At 49.3% G+C, this 25,565-nt stretch overlaps 1 protein-coding gene across 3 annotated transcripts; it reads right to left on the bottom strand.

The window, feature by feature from the left end:
• Positions 1-1,480: 1,480 nt before the first annotated feature.
• Positions 1,481-24,495, bottom strand: MPZL3 (myelin protein zero like 3). 3 transcript variants are annotated; one of them, XM_039913614.1, is made up of 6 exons: positions 24,375-24,495; positions 15,234-15,400; positions 10,428-10,638; positions 7,984-8,149; positions 5,264-5,327; positions 1,481-1,850 (listed from the first exon to the last, which is right to left on the bottom strand). In XM_039913614.1, exons 1-6 carry the CDS (start codon positions 24,448-24,450, stop codon positions 1,845-1,847), a joined length of 690 nt encoding a protein of 229 aa, XP_039769548.1. In that variant the 5' UTR covers positions 24,451-24,495; the 3' UTR covers positions 1,481-1,844. The 3 variants fall into 3 exon arrangements, with proteins under 3 accessions (XP_039769548.1, XP_007655659.1, XP_028930237.1); XM_007657469.2 differs by lacking the exon at positions 1,481-1,850 and adding an exon at positions 2,542-3,438; XM_029074404.1 differs by lacking the exon at positions 1,481-1,850 and adding an exon at positions 2,542-3,438 and having other exon boundaries at positions 5,264-5,317.
• Positions 24,496-25,565: the final 1,070 nt, after the last annotated feature.

Here is a 25,565-nt window from a genome sequence, read left to right as displayed (position 1 = left end):
TTCTTGTAAGCTGCAGGATCGTGTTTTCTCCCCACCAGCCTGGAGACTCTCAAACTGGCACGAGGATATTCCGAACCAAAGCTGGCTCCCTGGACAGCTTGTCTTTGAACAGGATACAGAACCTTTCCCCAGCTGCTGCTTGCCAGAGACTTAAATGATCTCCCCGGGGCCTGGAGAGGAGACGGGTTACCCAGGAAACACAAGGCACTTTGCTACCAGTTGGTGTTGAGTTACATGCTCAGCCCCTGTTGGTGCCCAGATACGCCAGGGACCAGAAAAATGCACGGTTCCAGGGAATCTGAGAGCTGCCAGGGCTCAGCAGAGAGGGGGAAAGATCTGGGCTACTGGCCACTCTACTGGATCCACTGAAGAGCAGCCAGAAGGCACAGAGAAGACATAACCTGGACCCCACGGGGGCTGGAGAATGAAACTGATAGTGATCTCGTGTGTCAACGATGTGACCGCAGGCTACTGGACTCGACACAGTTTTCAGCTTTGCCCCCGAGCGTCGCTGACTGAACCGTTTGGCCGGTCTGAATGAGGGGGACTGTCCAAATCTTGATTAAGGCGGGAAATAAGATCCCAGGCACCCACTCAGCACTGTCTACCCAAGACCCACCGACAAATGTGTCCTCAAGACAGGCAGGAAGCCGGGGGGCGAGGGGGCGCAGACTGGGCCAACCAAATAGTTCAATAAATAGGCAGTGGCTTTTTTTCTTTTCACTTTCCCCTAATTGCAAGCCCGGTTGTCCATCTTGATAGCAGGTTTTCTTAACCCGACCCTGGGACCTGCTTCTCTGCCAAAGAGGCTTAGCCCTAGTCAATGGGCAATCGCAGCTGATCTAGGGAGATACAGGGTGAGCAGATTGGCACCGCCTATTCCTATCCACACCCTTTTACCAACCTGCTGTGGAGCTCTGGCTGTAGTCTCAACCACCAGTTCTTTAACTCCACTGTTCATTCATTCATTCATTCAATAGTATTTATTGAGCGCTTACTATGTGCAGAGCACTGTACTAAGTGCTTGGAATGAACAAGTCGGCAACAGATAGAGACGGTCCCTGCCGTCTGACGGGCTTACGGTCTAATCGGGGGAGACGGACAGACAAGAACAATGGCACACTGTTCCAAAGAGAAGCAGCGTGGAGTAGTGGTTAGAGCACGAGGCTGGAAATCAGGACACGGGTTCTAATCCCAGCTCTGCCACTTCTCTTCTGTGCGACCTTGGGCAAATCGCTTAACTTCTCTGTGCCTCAGTTACCACATCTGGAAAATGGGGGTTAAGACTGTGAGGGTCTGTGTCCAACCCGATTTACCTGTATCCACCCCACCATTCATTCATTCATTCAATAGTGTTTATTGAGCACTTACTATGTGCAGAGCACTGTACTAAGCGCTTGGAATGTACAATTCGGCAACAGATAGAGACAACCCCTGCCCAATAACGGGCTCACAGTCTAAACGGGGGAGACAGCACCACTTAGCACAGTGTCTGGCACATATTAAGCACTTAACAAAATCCACAGTTACTATTATTATTATTATTGTTAAGTATAGTTGAAAAGAAGATGGACAATGGATTTCCACCAAAATCACTTCTCAGGGATTTTTTCTGAGAGCGTTCTGAGGTGAAGGTCCCTGAGAACCAACTCACAGGAAGCCCCAGGAAGTTGCATCACTGCCCCGACTCCCGAGTTGATGGAGGTGCGGAGCGGTGATGAAAAGAGGGAAGGGGATCGGCCTGAGATAGGTCACGTCGCCTCTGTTACCTCACCCAGTTTTTCTGTCCGAAAAAATGGGGCGATCAGTGCCCAGGGCACCCCTCCGTCTGGGGAAACAGAACTTCAGACCTGAAAGGGGGAAAGAGAGGGCTGGTTTTCCTCTTCCCACATCCTATGAGGGGAAGCTAGAAGTGGGAAACCCCGGGGTTTCCCACCGTCTCCGAGGCGGATCGAGGGAGCATCCCGCTCAGCGGTAATGCCCACCTCCTCCTTGTGTGTGCGTGTGCCTGGGGGCGGGGGAAGGGGAGGGCAGAGGTTGTTCAGATATTGTGCCCCTTTCCTGGCCGATTCAATGACAAGTTTAAAAGCAGCAACAGATCGAGTGTGATCATTCAACTTCCTGGCCTCACCACCCGCAGGAGGTGGAAGGCAGCTGCAGGAAGGGGAGCTTTTACCTGTCCGATCCCCGCCTTTGGCCCCGTCCCTCGGGAAGAATTTTTGCCACCTCCCTGGAGTCAGCCCTGACACCTGGAGAGCCCCCTGAATTCTCAGAAAGCAGCCAGCTTGGAAGACAACCAACTGTTTGGTGTCACTGCAGCAAGTCAACATGACCCACTAGCCGCTCCTAAGGAGCTACTGGGCTCAAGACTGAACTCTGTTCACTGGGCCCGTCGGGTGATCTTGGGCAAGTCACTTAATTTCTCTGTGCCTCAGTTTCCTCATCAGTAAGAATCGTGGATACCATTTCTCCCTCCGGCTTAGACTGTGTGCCTCATGTGGTTATATTGCATCTACCCCAGTGCTCGGGACATATTTAAGAGCTTAAGAAATCTCACAATTATGATTAAGAAGCTACGGAAAGGTGGAGAGGTAACCAGACCGAAGCTGATTCTGCAAGGAGTTTGGACAGATCTGTCCCATCCTCCCAACTACCGGATAACTCTCCCTTTCCAAATCGGGCCATTCTCAAAGCCAAGCTCAAGAGGAAAAGGGATTCTCCCCTCCCCACCACTTCCCCTTAGAGTAATGCATCATTAGACAATGAAAATCCCCTCTAGCAAATGGACAATGATTTCTTGATCGTTGCAGACCGTGGGAGTTTGGGCTCGGACCACCAAGGAATCCCAATTTAGCCTGCAAGTGTAGCGTGGAGAAGGATGGAAGCAGATGGTGGTCAGAGAGGTGAACTGGACCAAAGGAGTCACCCCAACATATACTTTCCTGGGATGGCCCTGGACACCCCAGGTCCAAGGAGTTGCAGATTCTGGTCTGGGGGGGAGTGGGGTGAAGAGGGTGGGAGAGGAAAAGTGCATCTCTGGGGGTCCTCAGACCACCCAACAATTCAGATTCCCCTCCACTAACTGGAAGACATAAAATTGGGGGAGACCCCCAAGGTTCTCTCTAGGAAGAGAAAGAAATGCCTTAAATCAGATTGAAAATATTGAAATAAACTTTACGTCATCTGGGAGTTGGAGCCTCCGAGTGTCTCCGAAGCATTTTCATAAATACAGAAGGAACATTTCTTCAATAAATAAAAGGTTATTAAACAGTCTTGAGAACCGAACTCTAGATTCCAGTCAATCAAGCTGGCTTCACTTTTGGTGTGGCCTCGGCAGCCAAAGGGAAGAGACGTTTTGCGCTGAGCAGACAAAGGCTTTAGCATCGCACCGCCGTAAACACTGACGCTTTGTCAATACGCCTCATCACTGTCAGAATCCTAAACAGGAAGGAAAGGGAGTCAGTCAGTCAGTCAATTTTACTTATTGAGCACTCTCTGTGTGCAGAGTACCGTACTAAGTGCTTGGGAGACTACAATAGAACAATAGAATCAGCACGGCCTAGTGGATAGAGCACGGATCTGGGAGTCAGAAGGTCATGGGTTCTAATCCCGGCTCTGCCACTTATCTGCTGGGTTACTTTGGGCAAGTCACAACTGCTCTGTGCCTCAGCTCCCTCGTCTGTAAAATAGGGATGGAGACTGTGAGCCCCATATGGGACAGGGACTGTAACCAATCCGATTTGCTGGAATCCGCCCCAGCGCCTGGCACACAGTAAGCGCTCCCTGAAAGGTGCCCCTTGGCTCCGGGGAGCAGTCGGGAGCTGGAAGCTTCTGAATCAGCCCACACGTAGCCAGAAATTCCCGTGGAGCAAGTGAGTGGTGGCCAGACCTCGGGCTGTAGGCGTCTGCCAAGTTAACTTCTGACTTCAAAAGGTGCAAGTCAGCCCCTGGGAGCTGCCGCTTGTCATGTCGGTTTCCATGTCTCACCTCTCTGCCAGGCAGTGGATGAGGCGGTGTCTATTTATAGCTACTCGACTAGATCAGAAAGGTGCCCGTCTGTTTATCGACAGATAGGCAGATCTGGCTCAGTCACGTGGGCCTGCTGTGGAGGCCGAAGGTCACTTAGGATTGTCAAAACAGTCGAACTCAAAGATGCCGGTACATCAGCCTGTCACGTTCAAAACCCCCGAGTCCCTCCTTCACCTCCGTTTTTCTGGGTGGGGATCGACCCTCGGGTAGGGAGAACCCAAAACAGGAAGCAGCCTATTGGTGGGGTTTCTTCACCCAGACCTACATAGGGGCTGAGCTTGGGAATCCAGAAGTCAAAAACAGCTGACTTTTAACTTCTGCATGGAAGGCAGTGTTTTGTAATCTGATCACAGGCCATTCTGTCTTCTCTCTGCTCTTACCACACCTCAGAAGCCTTTCTCAAACACATAATCCTGTGAAAACTACACTGGCGGCCTGACTCAGCAGCGAAGACAGGGTCTTTCAGGGAAGGGGAGGAGACTGCACTCCCATGGACAAGTCAAAATCCCAGCTTTTCACCTGAAGAGGGGCGGTCTTCCCGAGGCCCGTCCGGGCCACGTTTTGTCCAGCCTGGACTGGGAGGGGCCCACAGTGCCCTGGATGGGGCAGGGAGCGAGTAGGGGGAGGAGGAAGCCGTTACAGACCAGAGCTGGCAACCAGAAGGGACTGGCAACTACAGAGATCAGAGGAGCTGGGAGAGGAACAAGTGGCTGAAGTGGGACCGGTAGAAGAGCCTGCCCCCTCGGTGTTTCCACCAGTCCGTGACGGTGCTTTACTCTGCCCTGTGTTCTCAATCCTCAGGGAGCCAATAATATAATAATTATGGTACCTGTTAAGCACTTATTATGTGCCAAGAACTGTTCTAAGCACTGGGGATGATGCAAGTTAATTAGCAGGACACAGTCCCCGTTTCACATGAGGCTCACAGTCTAAATAGGTGGAATTAATCCCCACTTTATAGATGAGGTAACCGAAGCCCAGGGAAGTTAAGTGACTTGCCCAAGGTCACAGAGTGGATCCATGGCAGAGCTGGGATCAGAACCTAGGTCCTCTGATTCCCAGGCCCATGTTCTCTCCACTAGGCTATGCTGATGCCAAAGTAGAGAGGAGGGGTCTGGCTGAGTCTGGCCCCATCTGGAGTACTATGGATTCCACGTCCCTTTAACGTGCCAGACTCTGAACACAGACACCGGAAGCAGGGAGTGGGGAGAAGAGGGAGCCACGGGGAATTTACCAAGCATTCCGCACACCGGATACAAAGCTTTCCCACGCAGTCCTCCTCCTCCTCCTGGTCGGTGCTGCGCAGAAGAGAACGGAATCGGTTAGGGTACCTAGCCTCGTCAGACTATTAGACTCCTAGAGAGGAAAGGCCGCGAGAGACCCCGTCTGCCGTCCTGATCGCCTGGAGGCTTCCACCCCAGGCCGAGGGTCATGTAATCCCTTAATCTTGGCCTTTGGAAATTGCTATCACATGACCAACAGTCCACTGAATCTTATGGGAACAAATTCACGTCCCCCATGGCTACCCTTCAACCTTCTCCCATAATCGGCAGTGAACTGGAAGACGATAATAAACGTCTCAGGTGACTCGATTAGATTATCAGGACCCAGTTTTTTGATTTAGGGTTAGCATCCTGATTCCAGCTCTTGCCCATCTGAGTAGCAAAATCGGGGAGCAGAATGATTCAACCCTGGTGACTCGAACTCATCTGTCTAAAACTGAACTTCCTTCCCAAGCCCATTCCCGCCCCTAACCTTTCCATCTCGGTCAAAGACATCCACCATCTATCCTGACCCAGAACCCCAAAACTTGGGTGTCAACCTCGACTCCTCGCTGACTTTTAGCTCTCTCGTTCAATCAACTGCTAAATCTATCTTGTTCTTCCTACACATTTGCTGTACCTGGCCTCTCCCCGCTCAGCCCCCTAGTCCGTAAGCTCGTCCTCTAGACTGTAAGCTCGTTGTGGGCAAAGAACATGTCTTCCAACACTGTTATATTTGTACTCTCCCAAGAGTACAGTGCTCTGCACACAGTAAGCGCTCAATAAATACGCCCGATCGATTGATTGACCCAAACGGCCTCTACCCTGATCCAAGCTTATATCACAGTAATAGTAGACTTCTAATAGCAGACTACTGTCAGCCCTCTCACTGGTCTCCCTGCCTCCAACTTCTCCCCTCTCCAACCTACACTACACAGGGCTTCATCTTCTTGAAGAGTCACTCAGTGGACATTTCTCTGCTCCTCACACATCTCTAATAACTTCCCATCTTTTGCAACACGGAAAAATTCCTCACCATCTATCACTACAATCTACTGAGCACTTAGTGGGGGGCAGAGCACTGAATCAAATACTTAGGAGAGTAGCTCTCCCTATTTTATGTATGTGTTCTTCAGCCACTGGACTTGGATCGTGGCTCAGTGGAAAGAGCCCGGGCTTGGGAGTCAGAGGTCATGGGTTCTAATCCCGGCTCTGCTGCTTGTCAGCTGGGTGACCTCGGGCAAGCCACTTCACTTCTCTGGGCCTCAGTTCCCTCATCTGTAAAATGGGGATGAAGACTGTGAGCCCTACGTGGGACAACCTGATGACCTTGTATCTACCCCAGCGCTTAAAACAGTGCTTGGCACATAGTAAGCGCTTAACAAATACCAACATTATTATTACTGCTATTATCTGTACCCTTTAAGCACTTCACATTCACCCCACCCTCGGCCCACAGCCCTTATGTACATGACCTTAAAATATTTTAATGCCCGTCTCCCCCGCTAGACTGTAAGCTCCTTGTGGGCAGGGAATATGTCTACCGACTCTGTTGTACTATACCTCCCAAGCACAAAGTGTAAGCGCCGCTCAGTAAATACCACCGATTGCCTGCTCCCAGCTCACACTCTTCTCTCCCCCTAATTGAAACTCATTCTCACCTCTCTCGTTTCCACTCTAGCCTGGAACTCCTCCACCCCTCCCACCTCAAATACGCTACAGCCCAGCTCACCCCAATTCAAAGTTTTCCTAAGATTCATTTCTTGAGCACTTGGAAGACTACAGTAGATGTTAGAAGACATGGTCCTTGCCCTCAAGGAGCTTAGATAAGCAGCATGGTCTAGTGGCAAGAGCCACCGCTCTGGGAATCAAAGGACCTGAGGTTCTAATTCCATCTCTACCACCTGCCTGCTGTAAGACCATAGGCAAGTTACTTCACCAAACCCTCACTTCTCATCAGCAAAATGGGGATAAAAATATCAGTTCTGCCTCCTAATTTGATTGTGAGCCCCATGTGGGACAGGGATTGCACCTGACCCGATCATCTTTTATCTACCCCAGTGCTTAGCACAGTGCCTGGCACATTATAAGTGCTTAATACCACTAAAATTAATAGTATAGTACATTTATGCATTTTCATTTGTATATGCACTTACTTTAGCTGACTTTTCACCCTGATATAGTTGAACTATTTCCTGTTATATCCTTCTACTCACACTTTCTGTAACTCTGGTCTGTCTGTCTCCCCCATTAGACTGTGAGCTCCGTGAAGACAGGCACTAGGTCGATGGGTATCTTTACTACTACTATACTCTCCCAAGTACCGATTAGAGTGCTTCTCGCTCTCTCTCCAGAGGTGCTCGATAAATACCACCGAACGATTAATTCTCTCTAGCATCCTCTTTCCCTTCCTACATGGTTCTTCAAAAATCAGGATTTGAAAGCTTCAGGTCTAACCACTGTCACCAGGGTTTTCCTGCCTCTGACCACTGGCAGAACAACTCTCTGTTAAAGGAGAACAGTCTTAGAAGAAGTGTCCCAGGCGAAGGGGGTGTCAAGGGGCTGGGGAGTTGAGCGGAGGGGGGTAGCTCAGTTTATTAGCCACCCACCTCCCTCCTTAACCCTCACCCACTCAAAACTGAGCCCTCAAAATGTAATGAGTCGGATGAATCAAGGTTGCGGTTGAACTTACTCATCCGAAACTTCGATGGAAGACTTCTTATAGCCAGACTTGCTCCTCTTTTTCAGCCCCGCCGACTTTCGGCCCATCCTCACCAAGAGTAGAGTGACCACGATGGCAGAAGGAATGAAGACCATGATGGACAGCAGAGCGGTGGATGAGAGCTTGGTGACAAAACCTGGGCAGAAAGGGAGGCAGGAGAGAGAAGAGTCAAAATGTCTCCTTGGGGAAAGGAAAAGGGACAGCGGGTTATTTGGGGCTGTTGCCCAGAAGAATTACCTGACTGTTAGGAGCTGCAATGTCAGAAGAGGCGGTCAGAGGAAGATGGAAGTCTTTGCCCCTAGAGAGCCTAGACCACGAGAAGGCATCACCTGTCCTGGATGGTCTTCACCCATAGACCTGAAGATCTTTCCCGAGGTCAGAGACTCTTTCACCAGAAAATAGAACCTATTACGGCCTAGTGGAAAGTACACAGGTCTGGGTGTCAGAAGGGCCTGGGTTTTAATCCCGGTTTTGCCAATTGCTTGCTGGGTGACCTTGGGCAAGTCACTTAACTTCTCTATGCCTCAGTTCATTCATTCATTCGATCGTATTTATGAGTGCTTACTGCGTATGGAACACTGTACTAAGTGCTTGGGAGAGTACAGTGCAACATAAAATGGACACATTCCCTGCCCACAGTGGGCTTACAGTCTAAAGGGGGAGACAGACATTAATACAAATAAATTACAGAGATGTACGTAAGTGCTATGAGGCTGGGAGAGGAGACGAATCCTCCTGTTCTCCCTCCTACTTAGACTGCGGGGATGCGGGATGAGGGATGCTAATTAACATGCATCTACCCCAGCGCTTAGAACAGTGTTTGACACACAGTAAGTGCTTAACAAAACTATAAAAACAAAAACAAAAAACAAATCAAAACATAAGGGAAGATTTGGGCCAGAAACGTAGGGCTTTGGCAACAGGCCAGCCTGTAGCCTCGCCCCTTTGATTCCCATTCCAGGTAGCTCTGCAGGAATCAAGAAGAAGCCAACTGAGAACATCCCAGAGAGTAACAGGGAGTGAAGTGTGTGGGGGTGGGGGGTTGGGGAGATGATTAATGGCTCCCCCATTCTGGTTCAGAAGGGCCAGGTTAACCAGCCCCTCTGGGCCACCTCCGGAGAAAGAGCACGAGACAAGAGGTCTGAGACAGTTACGTCTTGAGGCCTCTCAGAGGCAACAGTGGGATCCCGGGGTACTGAATTCCCACGTTAGGGAGCAGAGGGGTGGAAGTGGATTGAGGCCCCTGGACCTCTGGAACTTGCTGTTCCAGAACTAGAGGAACTTTAGTGCTCATTGAGCAGGCGTTAAACAATTTATTGCATATGCACTGTGTGCAGAACACTATATTGAGCACGCTTGGGAGGGTACAACAGAGTAGGGCTCGTTGTGGGCGGGGAATGTCTCTGCTTATTGTTATAGTGTACTCTCCCAAGTACTTAGTACAGTGCTCTGCACACGGTAAGCACTCAACCAATATGATTGAAGTGAATGAATCATTGAACTTCACGGGCCTTTCTGAAATCCAAGCATTTCAGGTGCCATTCTGGGTACCAAACAGCTCCCTAAAAACCGAAACTTCCATAGGGCGAACAAAACTGGAGCAGGCAGAACCCTAGAGTATTGTGCCCTGTCCACAGTAAGATATCACTGATTGACTGTTTGACCAGAACCCCTACATGTCTGAAACGGTGCGAATGGGGCTTTAGAGCATGTACATTGACAGCTTTACTGGCATCTAATACATACGCTCTAGCTTCAGAACTACAAGTCCCAGAAGCCCCTGGGCCTTTAAACCTCCCCGCTTTTTAAGGTATTTGTTAAGCACTTACTACGTGCCAGGCATATACTAAGCACTAGGGTGGATATGAGCTAATTAGATTGGACACAGTTCGTATCCCACCTGGGGTTTACAGTCTTAATCCCCATTTTACAGATGAGGTAACTGAGACCCAAGTAGTTAAGTGAGTTGCCCAAGGTCACAAAGCAGGAAGGTGGTGGGGCCGGAATTAGACCTCAGGTCCTCTGAGTCCCAGGCCTATGCTCTTTCTGCAGTGCCAAGCTGCCGTTCCTTTCGCCGTTCCTGCCCCACGACGTTGTGGCGGGGGACTCAGACCTGGAATTCTACCATCTGAACTTTCTGGAGGAGGGAGACTCCAGATCCAAGGACCCAGAGTTTAACCTCTCTGGAGAACGGAGTCAACAAATGGAAGCTAAAACAGAGGAAGTGAGACAAAAGAGAACTTGAAGAGTCTCTGCAGCAGCCAGGAAAGTGGAGACTCCCCGGTGAGTCAACCTGTTTGCAACTAAGTTCTCCACCGCTCCTCTTTGCCTCAGATAGGTAGGAAGAGCCGGAGTTGCGAAGGTCAGAAACGGGAGGAGGGGCGGATGGGGTGACTTAGCTGTGACCTCCTCACCTCTTTCAGTGATGACCAGCTCGGTCATGGGGACGTTATGGTGCACATCTGGGGGATTCTTCACCGTGCAGCTGAACGTCCCGTTGTCCTTCATGGTGGGGTGGCTTATGCTGATGGACGCGTCGCCCCGGTACACGTCCCCGACCCAGGAGATCCGGTCTCGGAAGGTGCCGGCCGTGGTCGGGTACTGGAAGGACTGATAGTGAAAAATCTGAGGAAGCCAAGCATGATAAGTTAATTTGGAACGGGGCTTCTGAACAGGCCCCATGTCAAACATAACTCTCACCTTCTCACCTGGGGAAACCTCGATCAACCAATCCTATTTATGGAGTGCCTTCTGTGTGCAGGGCACTGTACGAAGCGCTTGGGAGAGCACAATATAACAGAGTTGGTAGACCTGTTCCCTGCCCACAACAAGCTGACAGTCCAGAGTCTCAAACGTTTCTGCCCATTTGCCATTTGGAGAAACTAGGCCTAGTGAGAGGGCTCATCTGGAGAATGTGTGAAAGTATAGTGGATTTTTAAAAAAAGAAAGGCATTTGTTAAGTGCTGACTATGAGCCGGGCACCGTTCTAAGTGCTGGGGTGGGACAAGATAATCAGGTTAGACATAGTTCCTGTCCTACATAGGCTCACAGTCCTAACCCCTACTACAGAGAAGCAGTGTGGCTTAGTGGGGGTTCTAATCTAATTAGGACATGGGTTCTAATCCAGGCTCCACCATTTGTCTGCAGTGTGACCTTGGACAAGCCATTTAACTTCTCTGTGCCTCAGTTACCTCATCCGTAAAATGGGGATTAAGACTGTGAGCCCCACGTAGGACAACCTGATTACCTTGTATCTACCCCAGCGCTTAGAACAGTGCTTGGCACACAGTAAGCGCTTACAATTACCATAATTATTATTATTACTTTACAGATGAAGTAACAACCACAGACAAGTGAACTGACTTGCCCAAGATCATACAGCAGACAGATGGCAGAGCCAGGATTCAAAACCAGGTCCTCTGACTCCCAGACCCATACTCTTTCTACTAGGTCACGCTCCTTCACAGTGCTTGGCGCACAGTAAACACTTTACAGATACCATTCAAAAAAAAAAATCTGAGGAGGATCCAAGAATCCCAACTCCACCTCCCTTCCGACCACTTAAGCCACCCTCACTGGAGTCTAGAGATAATGAAGAGCCAATTAAAAGTAATCACTTTTCTGGGTAATTACCTGGCACCAGCTCACACTGTCAAACATGTTCCAGCACTGCTTGGCTGACTGGCAAGCAAGTGTGATTTCCAGGCAAGCAAAAAAGGGAAATGAAATCTGGTTGCTGCAACTATAGCGCTTTGGGGCTGAGGGAGGGGGGGTCTCGCTCACTGGAAGGCTCCTCAGCTCCATCAGCCAGTGGCACAAGTAGTTTTTGCTGGGGTTTCTTCTTTTTGTTCCTTGACTGGCTACATTTCTCCCCTCTGAGCCACAGAAGTCCTCCCTGCCCAGGTATGGGAAGAGGAGACCAACTACGATTCACACTGTCAATCACGTTTCAATCAATCGTATGTACTGAGAACTTACTTCCATTCATTCAATCGCATTTATTGAGCACTTACTCTGTGCACAGCACTGTACTAAGCGCTTGGAAAGTACAGTTCGGCAACAGATAGAGACAATTCCTACCCAAAAACGGGCTCACAGTCTAGAAGGGGGAGTCAGACAACAAAACAAGGAGACAGGCATTAATACAATCAAAATGGACAAATAGAATCATAGATATATGCACGTCATTAATAAATAGAGTAATAAATATGTATAAATATACACAAGCGCTGTGAGGAGGGGAAGGGGATAGAGCAGAGGGAGGGAGTAGAGGCACTTACTGTGTGCAGAGCACTGTACTAAGCACTTAGGACAGAACAACAGAGTTGCTAGACACATTCCCTGCCACAGTGAGCTGCCAGTATAGAGGGGGAGACAGATATTACCATAGATAAATAAATTATGGCTATGTACGTAAGTGTCGTGCGGCTTGGGTGAATAAAGGGAGCAAGTCGGGATGATGCATAAGGGAGTGGAAGAAGAAAGGAGGGCTTAGTCAGGGAAGGCCTCTTGGAGAAGATGTGCTTTCAATAAGGCTTTGAAGGCGGGGTGGGTAATTGTCTGTCGGATATGAAGAGGGAGGACGTTCCAGACCAAAAGCAGGATGTGGGTGAGAGGTTGGCGGCTGCCACCCCCGGAAGGTTTGGGGGGCCGGTCGGGGAAGGGAGGTCCTTGATGCTGTTGGTGCAGAAACAGGGTGATGAGGAAGGGACTGGTCCCCTCGGTCATCCCCTTCACCCCAAGGCCCGGAGCCATCTGAATCAGGATATGGGAGACAGCGCAATTCCTTAGCAGAGCCATCGATATGTCCCACTCCCGGAAGGCCAGACAGTAAGGAGCCGTGGGCGGGCTCTCTCACGTGAGGGCCAGCTCACCTTCGGGAAGAACTTGAAAATCCAGTTTGCTCCAGCCAACCATGCCTCCCTGCCTTCGGTCTAACCCACAGAGCTCAGAGCTGGGCAGGCCATTCTTCAAGATTTCTGAAGTCCCGCGGTCCCTCCACTTTCCCCTGCCTAAAGCACCCTCCACTCAGCCAAGGAGGCAGAGTTTCCAGACTTCCACGGCTCAGGGATACCTCCCATCCTGTGATACCCCTAGGAATCTGCCGGCGAGGAGGCGCTGAATGCCACCCTTATGAGGGAGAGACAAAAATCACCCCCGGTCCCCTGCTTCCGGCCCTGACCCTACCCATCCGAGCGAGGGTGCGCGATCAACCATCAGGGTTCAGCTTGCAAATCGCAATCAGAACGGAAGCGGGACCTAGGGAGGTGGCCCGATGAGTCAAACGGGGCCGGAGGCCAGAGCCCGGCATCGCATCCCGCTGCGGCACTAGCATTCCGGAGAGTTTCGGGCCTGGGCAAAAGACATCCCTGAGAGTGGCAAGAGCAAGGAGGAGGTTTTATGGGATGACTGAACTCCCTTTACTGAGGCGTTTGCTCATGGGATTGAAACCAGGTCTAAGTGACGAGCATCTGCCATTTTATGGGACCATCTGCCACAGCCGGCACCGACGAGATTGACTGATCGATTGCCCCATGTGCTGCCTTCACGGGGGATGCTTTGCTCTCGGGGAGAAGGGGCCAAGGTAAATCTTCAGGGCAGGGACTTTTCACCACCCTCAGAACAGTTAAACAAACAGAACTGCTCACACGAGGCAGCTGCATGAGGCCACAGAAAGGGGGATCGCGAAATGACACTATCCAGTGGGCCTGAGGAGAAAGGTGGAGAGCGTGGGCTAGGCTAGGTTTAGCCAGTCAGGGTTTCTCAGACCCAGCTGCAGCCCTTACAGAGGAATCAAATCTGACAGCAGAGGGACTGAGTGACTGAAATGTAAAACACAATTGGCTCCAGCTTCTCCTGTCCCGCTCCTGACCATCCTCTCTGCTCCGCCATGCTAACCAATTCCTTACCCATCTTAGCTGCCTTAGAGTTGCCATATTACTCTCTCTCTTCCTGCTGTGCCTTCCTATTCCACTTAGCCAAATCACATCCCTCCTCTGGAGGGGAAAAACCTACCTCCTCCAGGAAGCCTTCTCTCCTAATCCTGTCTTCTCCTCTCCTAACCGTCATGCTGCCATACCAGTTTCGCCAGATTAATGTATCTTTCTGGAAGGTGTGTATGTGAGTGTTTCTGTTACCTGTTCGTGCAGGTGACATTTTCCAGACACAGATACTTCTGAAAATTCTAACCGCATATTCATGAATATCCTGCCCCTATCACTAGACTGGCAATCAATCAATAGTACTTAATGGATAGAGTTTAGGCCTGGGAATCAAAAAAGCAGCATAGCGTAATGGATAGAGTTTAGGCCTGGGAATCAAAAGAACCTGGGTTCTAATCCCAGCTCTGCCACTTGCCTGCTGTGTGACTTTAGCCAAGTCACTTCACTTCTCTGTGCCTCACTTCCCTCATCTGTAAAATGGGGACTAAGACTATGACCCCCTCGTGGGACAAGGACTGTGTCCAACCTGATTAGCTTGAGTCTACCTCAGTGCTTAGAAGAGTGCTTGACACATAGTAAGCGCTCAACAAATACCATCATCATCATCATTAATGAGCAGGGTGTCAAGAGCACTTGGGAGACTACAATACAATAGATTTGGTAGTTTTTTGGAAGCAAGGCCCAGGTTTTATTGTGGATTGTTATTCTGCACCCTAGGGCCAGGGACTACTTTTCTGCACAAGGCAGGCACTTAATAATAATAATGTTGGTATTTGTTAAGCGCTTACTATGTGCCGAGCACTGTTCTAAGCGCTGGGGTAGACATAGGGGAATCAGGTTGTCCCACGTGGGGTTCACAGTCTTAATCCCCATTTTACAGATGAGGGAACTGAGGCACAGAGAAGTTAAGTGACTTGCCCACAGTCACACAGCCGACAAGTGGCAGAGCTGGGATTCGAACTCATGAGCCCTGACTCCAAAGCCCGTGCTCTTTCCACTGAGCCACGCTGCTTCTCAACAGTACTTAACAAATACTCCTGCTGCTTCTGGTCTTTAACCTCGTGGTCTACTTCCAGGAATGGTAAGGGAGGGGTTTGGGGTGGGGATGGGAAATCCCTGAATAATCAGGGGACTCTTACACTGCTGTACGTTTTCTTTCTGAATGGCCAGAACCTGAGTGTCGCGTTGGACTCAAAGGAAACGGAAGAGCGGGACTGCTGGGAGAGCCCAGCCTCGTGGCCCCCCGCCCCACCTCGGGCAACTTCCCTAACCTCTTACCGTTTCTGTGCGGCTGCTGCTGGGGGGCCGGTACGTCCAATCGATGGTGAGCTTGTCGGTCACGGCGGAGGACGATTTGAAGGTGCATTTTAACTTGACCCTTTCTCCAACGTAACCACGTACTTGGGTATCCGCTTTAATCTCCAGGGGAAGGACCGTGGAAACACCTGATCGGAACAAGTGTAAGGGCGTAAGCAACGGCAGCCTGAATCGGGCTGGTAGTCTGGCCAACCCCAGCTCCCGACTCCCACGGGAGCATCCCCTAGGATGCCCAGATACCCTAGAGGCGTCACTTACTGGTTTGGGACGGGGCCCCTGTCTCACACCCCCCCTTGGTCAATCAATCATGGATACTTAATAACTGTGGTGTTTGTTAAGCACTTACTATCTGCCGAAGCACTGTTCTAAGCGCTGGGGTAGATACAAGGTAATCAGGTTGTCCCACATGGGGTTAATAATAATGTTGGTATTTGTTAAGCGCTTACTATGTGCAGAGCACTGTTCTAAGCGCTGGGGTAGACACAGGGAGATCAGGTTGTCCCACGTGGGGCTCACAGTCTTAATCCCCATTTTACAGATGAGGGAACTGAGGCACAGAGAAGTTAAGTGACTCGCCCACAGTCACACAGCTGACAAGTGGCAGAGCTGGGATTCAAACTCATGACCTCTAACTCCAAAGCCCATGCTCTTTCCACTGAGCCACGCTGCTTCCCTGTCATAGCCTTAATCCCCACTTTACAGATGAGGTAACTGAGGCACAGTGAAGTGACTTGCCCAAGCACACACAGCAGACATGTGGCAGAGCTGGGATTAGAACCCATGTCCTCTGACTTCCAGGATCTTGCTCTTTCCAGTAGCTCACACATTTATTGAACACTTCTTTGTGCAGAGCACTGTACTAAGCACTTGGGAGAATACAACAGAATTGGCAGACATGCTGTCTGCCCATAATGAGCTTAGAGTCTACAGCTTTCGACTCTTTCCCCTTTACAGCTGCCCTTTCTTCTTCATCCAAACTGCTACTACGCTGATCCAAGCATTTATCCTCTCCTGCCTTGACTAAGGCATCAGCCTTCTCGCTACCCTCAACGCCCTCCCTCTCCATATAATAATAATAATAATAATGTTGGTATTTGTTAAGCGCTTACTATGTGCAGAGCACTGTTCTAAGCGCTGGGGTAGATACAGGGTAATCAGATTGTCCCACATGAAGCTCACAGTCTTAATCTCCATTTTACAGTGGAGATAATGGAGGCACAGAGAAGTTAAATGACTTGCCCACAGTCTCACAGCTGACAAGTGGCAGAGCCGGGATTTGAACCCATGACCTCTGACTCCCAAGCCCGAGCTCTTTCCACTGAGCCACGCTCAGACAGACAGACATCCGACAAACCATCATCCTCCCCACCTTCAAAACCTTATTAAAAGCACATCTCCTCCAAGAAGCCTTCCCTGACTAAGACTTCATTTCCCCACTCCCTCTCCCTTCTTTGTCACCTGTGCATTTGGATCTGTACCCTTGTAGCACTTGATTCATCCATTCCATCGTATTTATTGAGCGCTTACTGTGTGCAGAGCACTGAACTGAGCGCTTGGAGTGTACAATTCGACAATCCCTGCCCAACAACGGGCTCACAGTCTAAAAGATAATCACCCCATCCTCAACTCCACAACACTTACGTATATATCTGTAATTTATTTATATCAATGTCTGTCTCCCCCTCTAGACTGTAAGTTCGTTGTGGGCAGGGAAGATGTTACTGTTATACTGTTTACTGTTCTAATGTACTCTCCCAAGTGCTTAGTACAACGCTTTGCATACAGTAAGCACTCAATAAATATGATTGAATGAATGAATGCTTTCCCAAGCGCTTAGTAGACGCCTCAAAACACAGTATGTGCTCAATAAACACCACTGATTGACTGGCTGCCTGCTAGACACCCAACGCTATTTATTGAATACCGACTGTGTGCAGATGACTGCACTGAGAATTTGAGGGAGTACAATTCGGTAGGGTTGGCAGACACCCGTCCCTGCCCAAAGGGAGCTTACAGTCTTGAGAAGTAGCATCGCCCATGCCAGGTCCAAATTAGCCCAACCTCTCAGCTACGGTCAAAATGACTGTTGGTGTTTATTAAGCACTTACAATGTTCCAAACACTGCACTGAACACTGGGTTAGACACAAGAATAATTGGGTTGGATATAAACCCTGTTCCACATGGGACTCACCATCTAAGTAGGAGGGAAAAGAGAGACTGAGGCCCAATTTTACAGATGAGGAAACTGAGGCCCAGATAATCTATGTGACTTGCTCAAGGTCCCACAGTAGAAGAGTAGTGGAGCCAGGATTAGAACCCAGGTCTTCAGACTACCAGGCTCCTCCTGCTGCTTCTGAATCAGAGATGTCTACTGGACTCTTTATCCTGCTGGGAAACTTCTCACGATATTATGAATTAATCAATGGTGCTTATTGAGCATTTACTGCGTGCAGAGCACAGTAGTAAGCACTTGGGACAGTACAAAACAACAGAATTGGTAGACACATTTCCTGCCTACAACAAGCTTACAGGCTGGGTGGGGTGGGGGCGGAGACACATTAATATAAATAAATTGATCTAGTATCCCTCAGGCCTCTTGAGAGGGTCACCCAAGGTTCAAGACCAGACGCCGGTGGTCCCAGTCCTAGATGATGTTTCACGGTCAAAAGCCACTGGCTTTTATCCTTCCATCTTCCCTTCGCAGTATTTTCTGCTGTTTCTTAATCATCAAACCGAGGCATTCCAGCAAGTCAGCAGGACAGGAACGAGAATCGCAGGCAAGCTTTACCAGGTCCTCCCTCCGGACCTCCCGCTGATCTCCATCCAATTCCTGCCAGGCCGATGATAATAATAACTGAGGTATTTGTGAAGCGCTTACTGTATGCCAGGCACTGTACTAAGCACTGGGGTGGATACAAGCAAATCGGGTAGGACATAGTCCCTGCCCCACAAGGGGCTCACAGTCTCAATCCCCATTTTACAGATGAGGAAACTGAGATGCAGAGAAGTGAAATGATTTGCCCAAGGTCACAGAGCAGACAAGTGGCAGAGCTGGGATTACAACCCATGACCTTCTGACTCCCAGGCCCGGGCTCTATCCATAATGCCATGCTGCTTCTCTATCCAGCTGAACTTCCGGGCCACAAGTGTGGATGGAAGCGGGTGAAGCACCTGGAGGTAGATCTCGAGCCATCGTAGAAAGAAATGTAGGTGAAGAGTAGCTCCACTCCTGCCCATTTACCTTGCCAGTTCAGAATTGCTATGCAAATCCACCCCACTCATCAGCATGACTTAATACTTTTTACCACCCAGTAGCCGGGGATGGAAAATATAACCTTCCGCTGAACTAAAAATCAACTTCTAGTGGCCCTAATCCACAGGGCTGTGGGTGAGGATCACTAATAAGTCAGTCTTTTGGGTGAACAGAAGAAAAAGTGGAGGAGGAGAAAGAAAATCACACATCCGGAGAAGAATGCAGTTCCCCACTGCAAAGGCATTTCAGTTTCCAGGTTGTCAATCTGCACTTCTCTGATTTTCCAACGCACACTCAAAATTGTCATTAGGCTAAAAGGTCAAATCCAAGAGTTAAACTTTAGATGCCGAGAGTTTCCTGGCCTGGATTGGGTTATTACACTACTTTAAAAATGGTTGGGCAGCAGGACTAGATGTGCAAGTTAGGAGGAAGATCAAACAGGCCAATAATTTAACCAGCCCTATTTCAGGAAGCAGTGGGAGGGGAGAGAAAGGAAAACAAACAAAAGCCAGAAACCAAAATCGATCACTTCACACATTCAGAAGAAAAACCAAAGGAAGTTTGGAAACAAGACGATGCTGATTGGGGAGGTCTACCTATAAGAGCCTTTTGAACGATCTCGTCGAAAGCTTGAAGCAGTGTGGTCTAGTGGAAAGGGCAGAGGCCTAGGAGTCAGAGGACCTGGTTTCTAATTCTGGCTCGGCCACATTCATTCATTCAATTCATGCATTCAATCATATTTATTGAGTGCTTACTGTGCAGAGCACTGTACTAAGCACTTGGAAAGTACAATTCAGCAGTAGAGATGATCCCTGCCCACAACAGGCTCACAGTCTAGAAGTGAGGAAGCAGACATCAAAACAAGTAAACAGGCATCAATAGCTTCAATATAAATACAATTATAGATATATACACATCAAAACAAGTAAACGGGCATGAATGTAAGTAAGTAGAATTATAGATATGTACATATATATACACAAGTGCTGTGGGGCAGGGGAGGTAGAGCAAAGGGAGCGAATCAGGGCAATGGGGAGGGGAAGGAAAGCTGAGGAAAAGGGGGAGGGGTTAGTCTGGGAAGGCCTCGTGGAGGAGGTGAGCCTTCAGTAGGGCTTTGAACGGGAAGTGTGATTGTTTGGCAGATTTGAGGAGGGAGGTTGTTCCAGGCCAGAGGTAGGACGAGTGCCAGGGGTCGACAGTGGGACAAGCGAGAACGAGACCCAGTGAGAAGGTTAGCATGAGAGGAGCGGAGTGTGCGGGCTGGGATGTAGGAGGAGAGAAAGGAGGTGAGGTAGGAGGGGGCAAGGCGACGGACAGCTTTGAAGCCAAGAGTGAGCCAATAGCGTGTGACCTCGGGGAATTCATCTAACTTCTCTGTGCCTCAGTTCTCCCTTCTGCAATCCCCATTTTGTACTCCTGCTCTCCCTCCTATCTAGACTGTGAGCCCCATGTGAGACCTGATGATCGTGTATCTACCCCAGGACTTAATACAGCGCTTGGCGCACAGTGAACGCTTAACAAAATCCACAATTAGTATTAAAGCTTCTCCCAAACTGCAGGAGCATATTTTCACCAATTTGATATAGCCAGCCCTCCCTTCGAAGCAAATATAAAGGTTTCTTACTATAAACCACCTGCAGTTTCCACAGAAATCCAGATCTCCTTTCCTCAGGAATACCTCATCTTTGGATGCTTTTGGAAACAGACCCCCCCTCCCCAACCCCCTCTCCCAAGACACCACTCCCTGCAATCCTTAGGTCAGAGGTGACACAACGCAATTATTGCTAAAGCTTGCTTGGCTGACAAATCAGATGCTTGTAATGGATGACACAGCCGGTGGGAGCGGTGAGGGAGTGCTCTGAGCTCAAGAATACTTACTCATCTCCTCACCCCCTCCCCCAATATCCACACCTCTACCCCACTGAAATTGTTGAGGCCTAAATTACCTGGTTCTCCTCCCATCCACCCGCCGGATTAAGGGTGCTGTTCACTGAAATGAATTTGAAACAAACGTCTCCCTGGGGAAGTTTACAGGAAATAGCAACCTAGAAGTAGGGATTTATTCAGCCCTATTGTGTGCAAAACACTATATAATCTATCTTTCCGGGCTGATAGTACTTAGCATTATAGTAACCATCCACCATAAACATGTTATCATGACGCAAGTCGTCAGAGGACATACACACGTCCATGCGCACACAGGTTATTTCGTGCCCCAGAGTTCTCAAGTGGTGGCAAAATTAAATGTCATCTTTCCCTATGGTTGGATTCAAAATTCACTTTCAAGTTAAACTTGTCTAGTACACCGAAAAAACACAAATTACAGAATGAAAATCCATTCCAAATTTCAAATGTTGAGTAGCATTAGTTTCCAAATGTAGTATGCGTTTGGGAAGCAGCACAGCCTGGTAGAAAGAGCCCAGGCCTGAGAGTCAGAGGATCTGGGTTCTAATCCCAGCTCCACAATGTACCTGCTGGCTGTCCTTGGGCAAATCACTTAAATTATCTGTGCCTCAGTACCCTCATTGGCAAAATGGGAATCCAATACTTCTTTTCCCTCCTACTAAGACTGAGCCCCATGTAGAACCTGATGATTTTGTATCTACCCCAGCACTTAGTATAGAGCTTGGCACGTAGTAAGTGCTTAACAAAAACCGTAACTGTTATTATGATTATTAAGAGTAATAGTAATAATAATAATGATAAGTACAGAATAAAAAAGTCATGTTTCCTGTCTACAATGTTGCCCCTCTCTGGTGGTGGAGGGGTGGACAAAAATAATATTTGCAACTAAAGTGGTCCAAAGAAATTAGTTGAGGGCATAAATCTTTTGCAGAAGAGAAACATTTTCTTCAGTGTTCTAGAATGTAAGCTCGTTGTGGACAGAGAACATATCCACCAAATCTTGTATCGTACTCCCCCATGCACCTCGTATTGTGCTCTGTATTCAGTAAGTGCTCAATAAATATCACTGGTTGAATGCACTCAGCTTATTTTCCACATGATACAGCAATATTTCTAAGGGATGTCACTGCCATGTTCCCTCACACCTCTACTGTTACACAGCAATTCCTTAGAGAAAAATCCAATTTCACAACCTGCTGCAGAAAACTAAGAAAATTGCATACCAGGAACTCCTGTCCCCAAATGATGAGGTTTACCTAATAGGTAGAGTAGCCACTAATAGACGTCACAAACTCTGGACAAGGCGGTGCATGTATTGTCCTACAAATCATGTCCACACACAGTATATTGTACCTCGACCTCGTCTATTTCGCCGCTGACCCCTTGCCCACGTCCTTTCTCTGGTCTGGAACACCTTCCCTCCTCAAATCTGACACACAGTGACTCTCCCCACTTCAAAGCCTTACTGAAGGCACATCTCCTTCAAGAGGCCTTCCCTAACTAAGCCTCCCTTTCCTCTTCCACTCCCTTCTCCATCGCCCTGACTTGTTCCCTTTATTCATCCCCCCCTCCCAGCAGCACAGCACTTATTTCTATATCTGTCATTTATTTATTTATATTAATGTCTGTCTCCCCTCTGGACTATAAGCTTGTTGTGGGCAGGGAATGTGCCTGTTGACTGTTGTGTTGTACTCTCCCGGCTGCTTGTTACAGTGCTCTGCATACAGTGAGTGCTCAATAAATACGACTGAATGAATGAGAAGCAGCTTGGCCTAGTGGAAAGAGCATGGGCCTGGCAGTCAAGGACCTGGGTTCTAATCCTGGCTATGCCAATTGCTTGCTGTGTGACCTTGGCCAAGTCAGCTTCTCTGTGTCTCAGTTTCCTCAACTGTAAAATGCAGATTAAATCCATCTACCTCCTACTTATGTGAGAGAGGGACCGTGTCCACCCTGATTAACTTGGATCTACCCCAGGGTTTTGAACACAGTTTGGCATATAATGCTTAGATATAATAATGACAATAATAACAATATCACGTATACCATTTTGTGGATGTATAACTGTGTTTCAGGGATTCCAGACCATTCCCCTGCTGAACGTCCGTTCCCTCCCCAACTTGCTGCAGAGCACCTCCGCTGAACTCTACCACCAAATCCCTTGCATTCGGGTTTGTACCCCTTATTCACCCCTCCTTCAACCCCTCGGCCCTTATGTACGTATCTGTAATTTATTTTACTGCCTCCTCAAGTCCGTAAGCTCCTCTGGGCAGGGAACATATCTATCAACTCTGTTAGGTCATATTCTTACAAACACAGTGCTCTGCACAGAGTAAGCGCTCAATACATACGACTGGCTGCCGATCAGAGCCACGAAACTTGGAAGCGGAAGCTCCGACGGACGGGGGCTCTAAATGGGAAAACTTTTAAGCCAGACTTAAAAGTACGCAGTTCTTTATCCCGTAGCAGACGAGAGGCAGACCAACTGAAAGGTCCTATAAAACCGAAACCCTGGCCAGCTTAGTCGTGTGGGCTGCCCTGGTAAGCACTCAATAAATACGACTGATGGAATGAATGAGGATTCAGGGGAACCCAAGGAATCAACCAATCAATGGCATACAAGCGCTTCGAACAGTGCTTCGCAAACAGTAAGTGCTCAATAAGTACAACTTAATGAATAAATTTATCATTCAGTCATTCAATCGTATTTGTTGAGCACTTACTGTGCACACAGCACTCTACTAAGCACTTGGAATGGACAATTTGGCAACAGATACAATCCGTTGAAGGGAGGAGAAGCAGCGTGGCTCAGTGGAAAGAGCCCGGGCTTGGGAGTCAGAGGTCATGGGTTCGAATAGCAGCTCTGCCACTTGTCAGCTGTGTGACTGTGGGCAAGTCACTTCACTTCTCTGAGCCTGTTGCCTCATCTGCAAAATGGGGATTAACTGTGAGCCTCACGTGGGACAACCTGATGACCCTGTATCTACCTCAGTGCTTAGAACAGTGCTCTGCACTTAGTAAGCGCTTAACAAATACCAACATTATTACTCAGTGACCTCATCTGTAAAATGGGGATGAAGACTGTGAGCCTCATGTGGGACAACCTGATTACCCCGTATCTACCCCAGCGCTTAGAACACAGCGTGGCTCTGTGGAACGAGCACGGGTTTGGGAGTCAGAGGTCACAGGTTCGAATCCTAGCTCTGCCACTTGTCAGCTGTGTGACTGTGGGCAAGTCATAACTTCTCTGTGCCTCAGTTCCCTCATCTGTAAAATGGGGATTAAGACTGTGAGCCTCATGAGGGACAACCTGATGACCCTGTATCTACCCCAGCGCGTAGAACGGTGCTCTGCAGCATAGTAGGGGCTTAACAAATACCAACACTATTATTATAATCTCTGCCCAACAACTGGCTCCGTCTAAAATCAAGCCCTATGTGCAGAGCAAACACTTGGAGAGTACAACGGAATTCGACTGACTGAGCTCATCCAGGTGCCTGGACCCCAAAGGCCGGTTGGCATCACTCCGCAGCCGGATGATGTAACTACCCCGTGGCTGACATCGTCACCGGGGCCAATGGCCCAAATTAATCCGGCTTGGGCAGGTTGGAGGCGGGTTGGGGCCTTCCAACTATGCCACCCACTGGGATGCCTCAACCATGGTCAGTCCCGCCAAGCCCTCCATTTGTCTGGGGGCCCTGTCCTGCCAACCCCATGCACCTGCTGGGAAGGAGGGAAAGCATCAGCAAAGACATCTCCCTGCCCTAATCTCCTTATTTCCCACTTTCCTGTCTCCTTAAGGACTGGCCCATGACCAAAGTGGCCGGGAGCAGAGCCTGATGGGAAATTCCCCTGCGGGACGCCCCCCCATCCCCCGGAACCGGAAGAACGACCATCTCTCCCCTCCATCTTCCCGGAAGTGGGCTGCGGCGCCCACGACACTCACCCTGGAGGAAGAGGAGGGAAGCCAGCAGGGGGGAGTGAAGGCGGCCAAGATCCCGGGCCTCGCTGCCCCACCGCATCCCGCCGGCTCCGCCGATGGCCGCGCACCTCGTTGGCGGCTCCCGGGCTCCTCACGGGGGATACCGGAAGTGACGTCGGGGCGGCGCGGGGGCGGGCCCGGCGTCGCCATGGAGACGCGCTTCGGTCCCTCCTGTCTGCCTTCATTCCATCGCACTTATTGAGCGCCTACGGGGTGCGGAGCACTGGACTAAGCGCTTGGAATGCCAAATGGGGCAGCAGAGAGAGACCATCCCTGCCCCACAGTGGCCTCTCTCCTCACCTCGCTTCCCCTTTTTTCTCAAGTGGTATCTGCTCAGCGCTTTTTTAATGGTATTTCTTAAGCGCTTACTATTCATTCCATCGTATGTATTGAGCGCCTACTGTGTACAGAGCACTGGACTAAGCGCTTGGAATGGACAGTTGGACAACAGAGAGAGACCATCCCTGCCCTACAATGGGCTCTCTCCTCCTCCTCATCTCTCTTCCCCTTTTTTCTTTCAAGTGGGATCTGCTAAGCGCTTTTTATAATGGTATTTCTTAAGGGCTTTCTATTCGTTCATTCAATCGTATTTATTGAGCGCCTACTGCGTCCAGAGCCCTGAACTAAGCGCTTGGAATGGACAGTGGGGCAACAGAAAGAGACAGTCCCTGCCCCACAATGGGCTCTCTCCTCCTCCTCATCTCTCGTTCCCTTTTTTCTTTCAAGTGGTATCTGCTAAGCGCTTTTTTAATGGTATTTCTTAAGCACTTACTATTCATTCCATCGTATTTATTGAGCACCTACTAGGTGTGGAGCACTGGACTGAGCGCTTGGAATGGACAATGGGGCAACAGAGAGAGACAATCCCTGCCCCACAGTGGGCTCACAGTCTAAAAGGGGGAGACAGACAACAAAATAAGTAGTCAATACCATCAATATAAATAGGAACATAAATATAGACACATCATTAATAAAATAAATAGAGAAATAACATATACAAACATGCACAAGTGCTGTAGGGAGGGGAAGGGAGAAGAGCAGAGGCCGCCCAGCAGCACTTCCCCCTACCTGACCAGCCTGTGCCGGGTGAGACGTTAGTCTCCACCTTCACCGAAGGCCAACTAATAATGATAATAATTGTGGTATTTGTTAAGC

The sequence above is a fragment of the Ornithorhynchus anatinus genome, chromosome 11 (assembly GCF_004115215.2).
Source record: "Ornithorhynchus anatinus isolate Pmale09 chromosome 11, mOrnAna1.pri.v4, whole genome shotgun sequence".
Taxonomy (NCBI): Eukaryota; Metazoa; Chordata; class Mammalia; order Monotremata; family Ornithorhynchidae; genus Ornithorhynchus; species Ornithorhynchus anatinus.
This window is presented reverse-complemented; position numbering and strand designations above follow the sequence as displayed.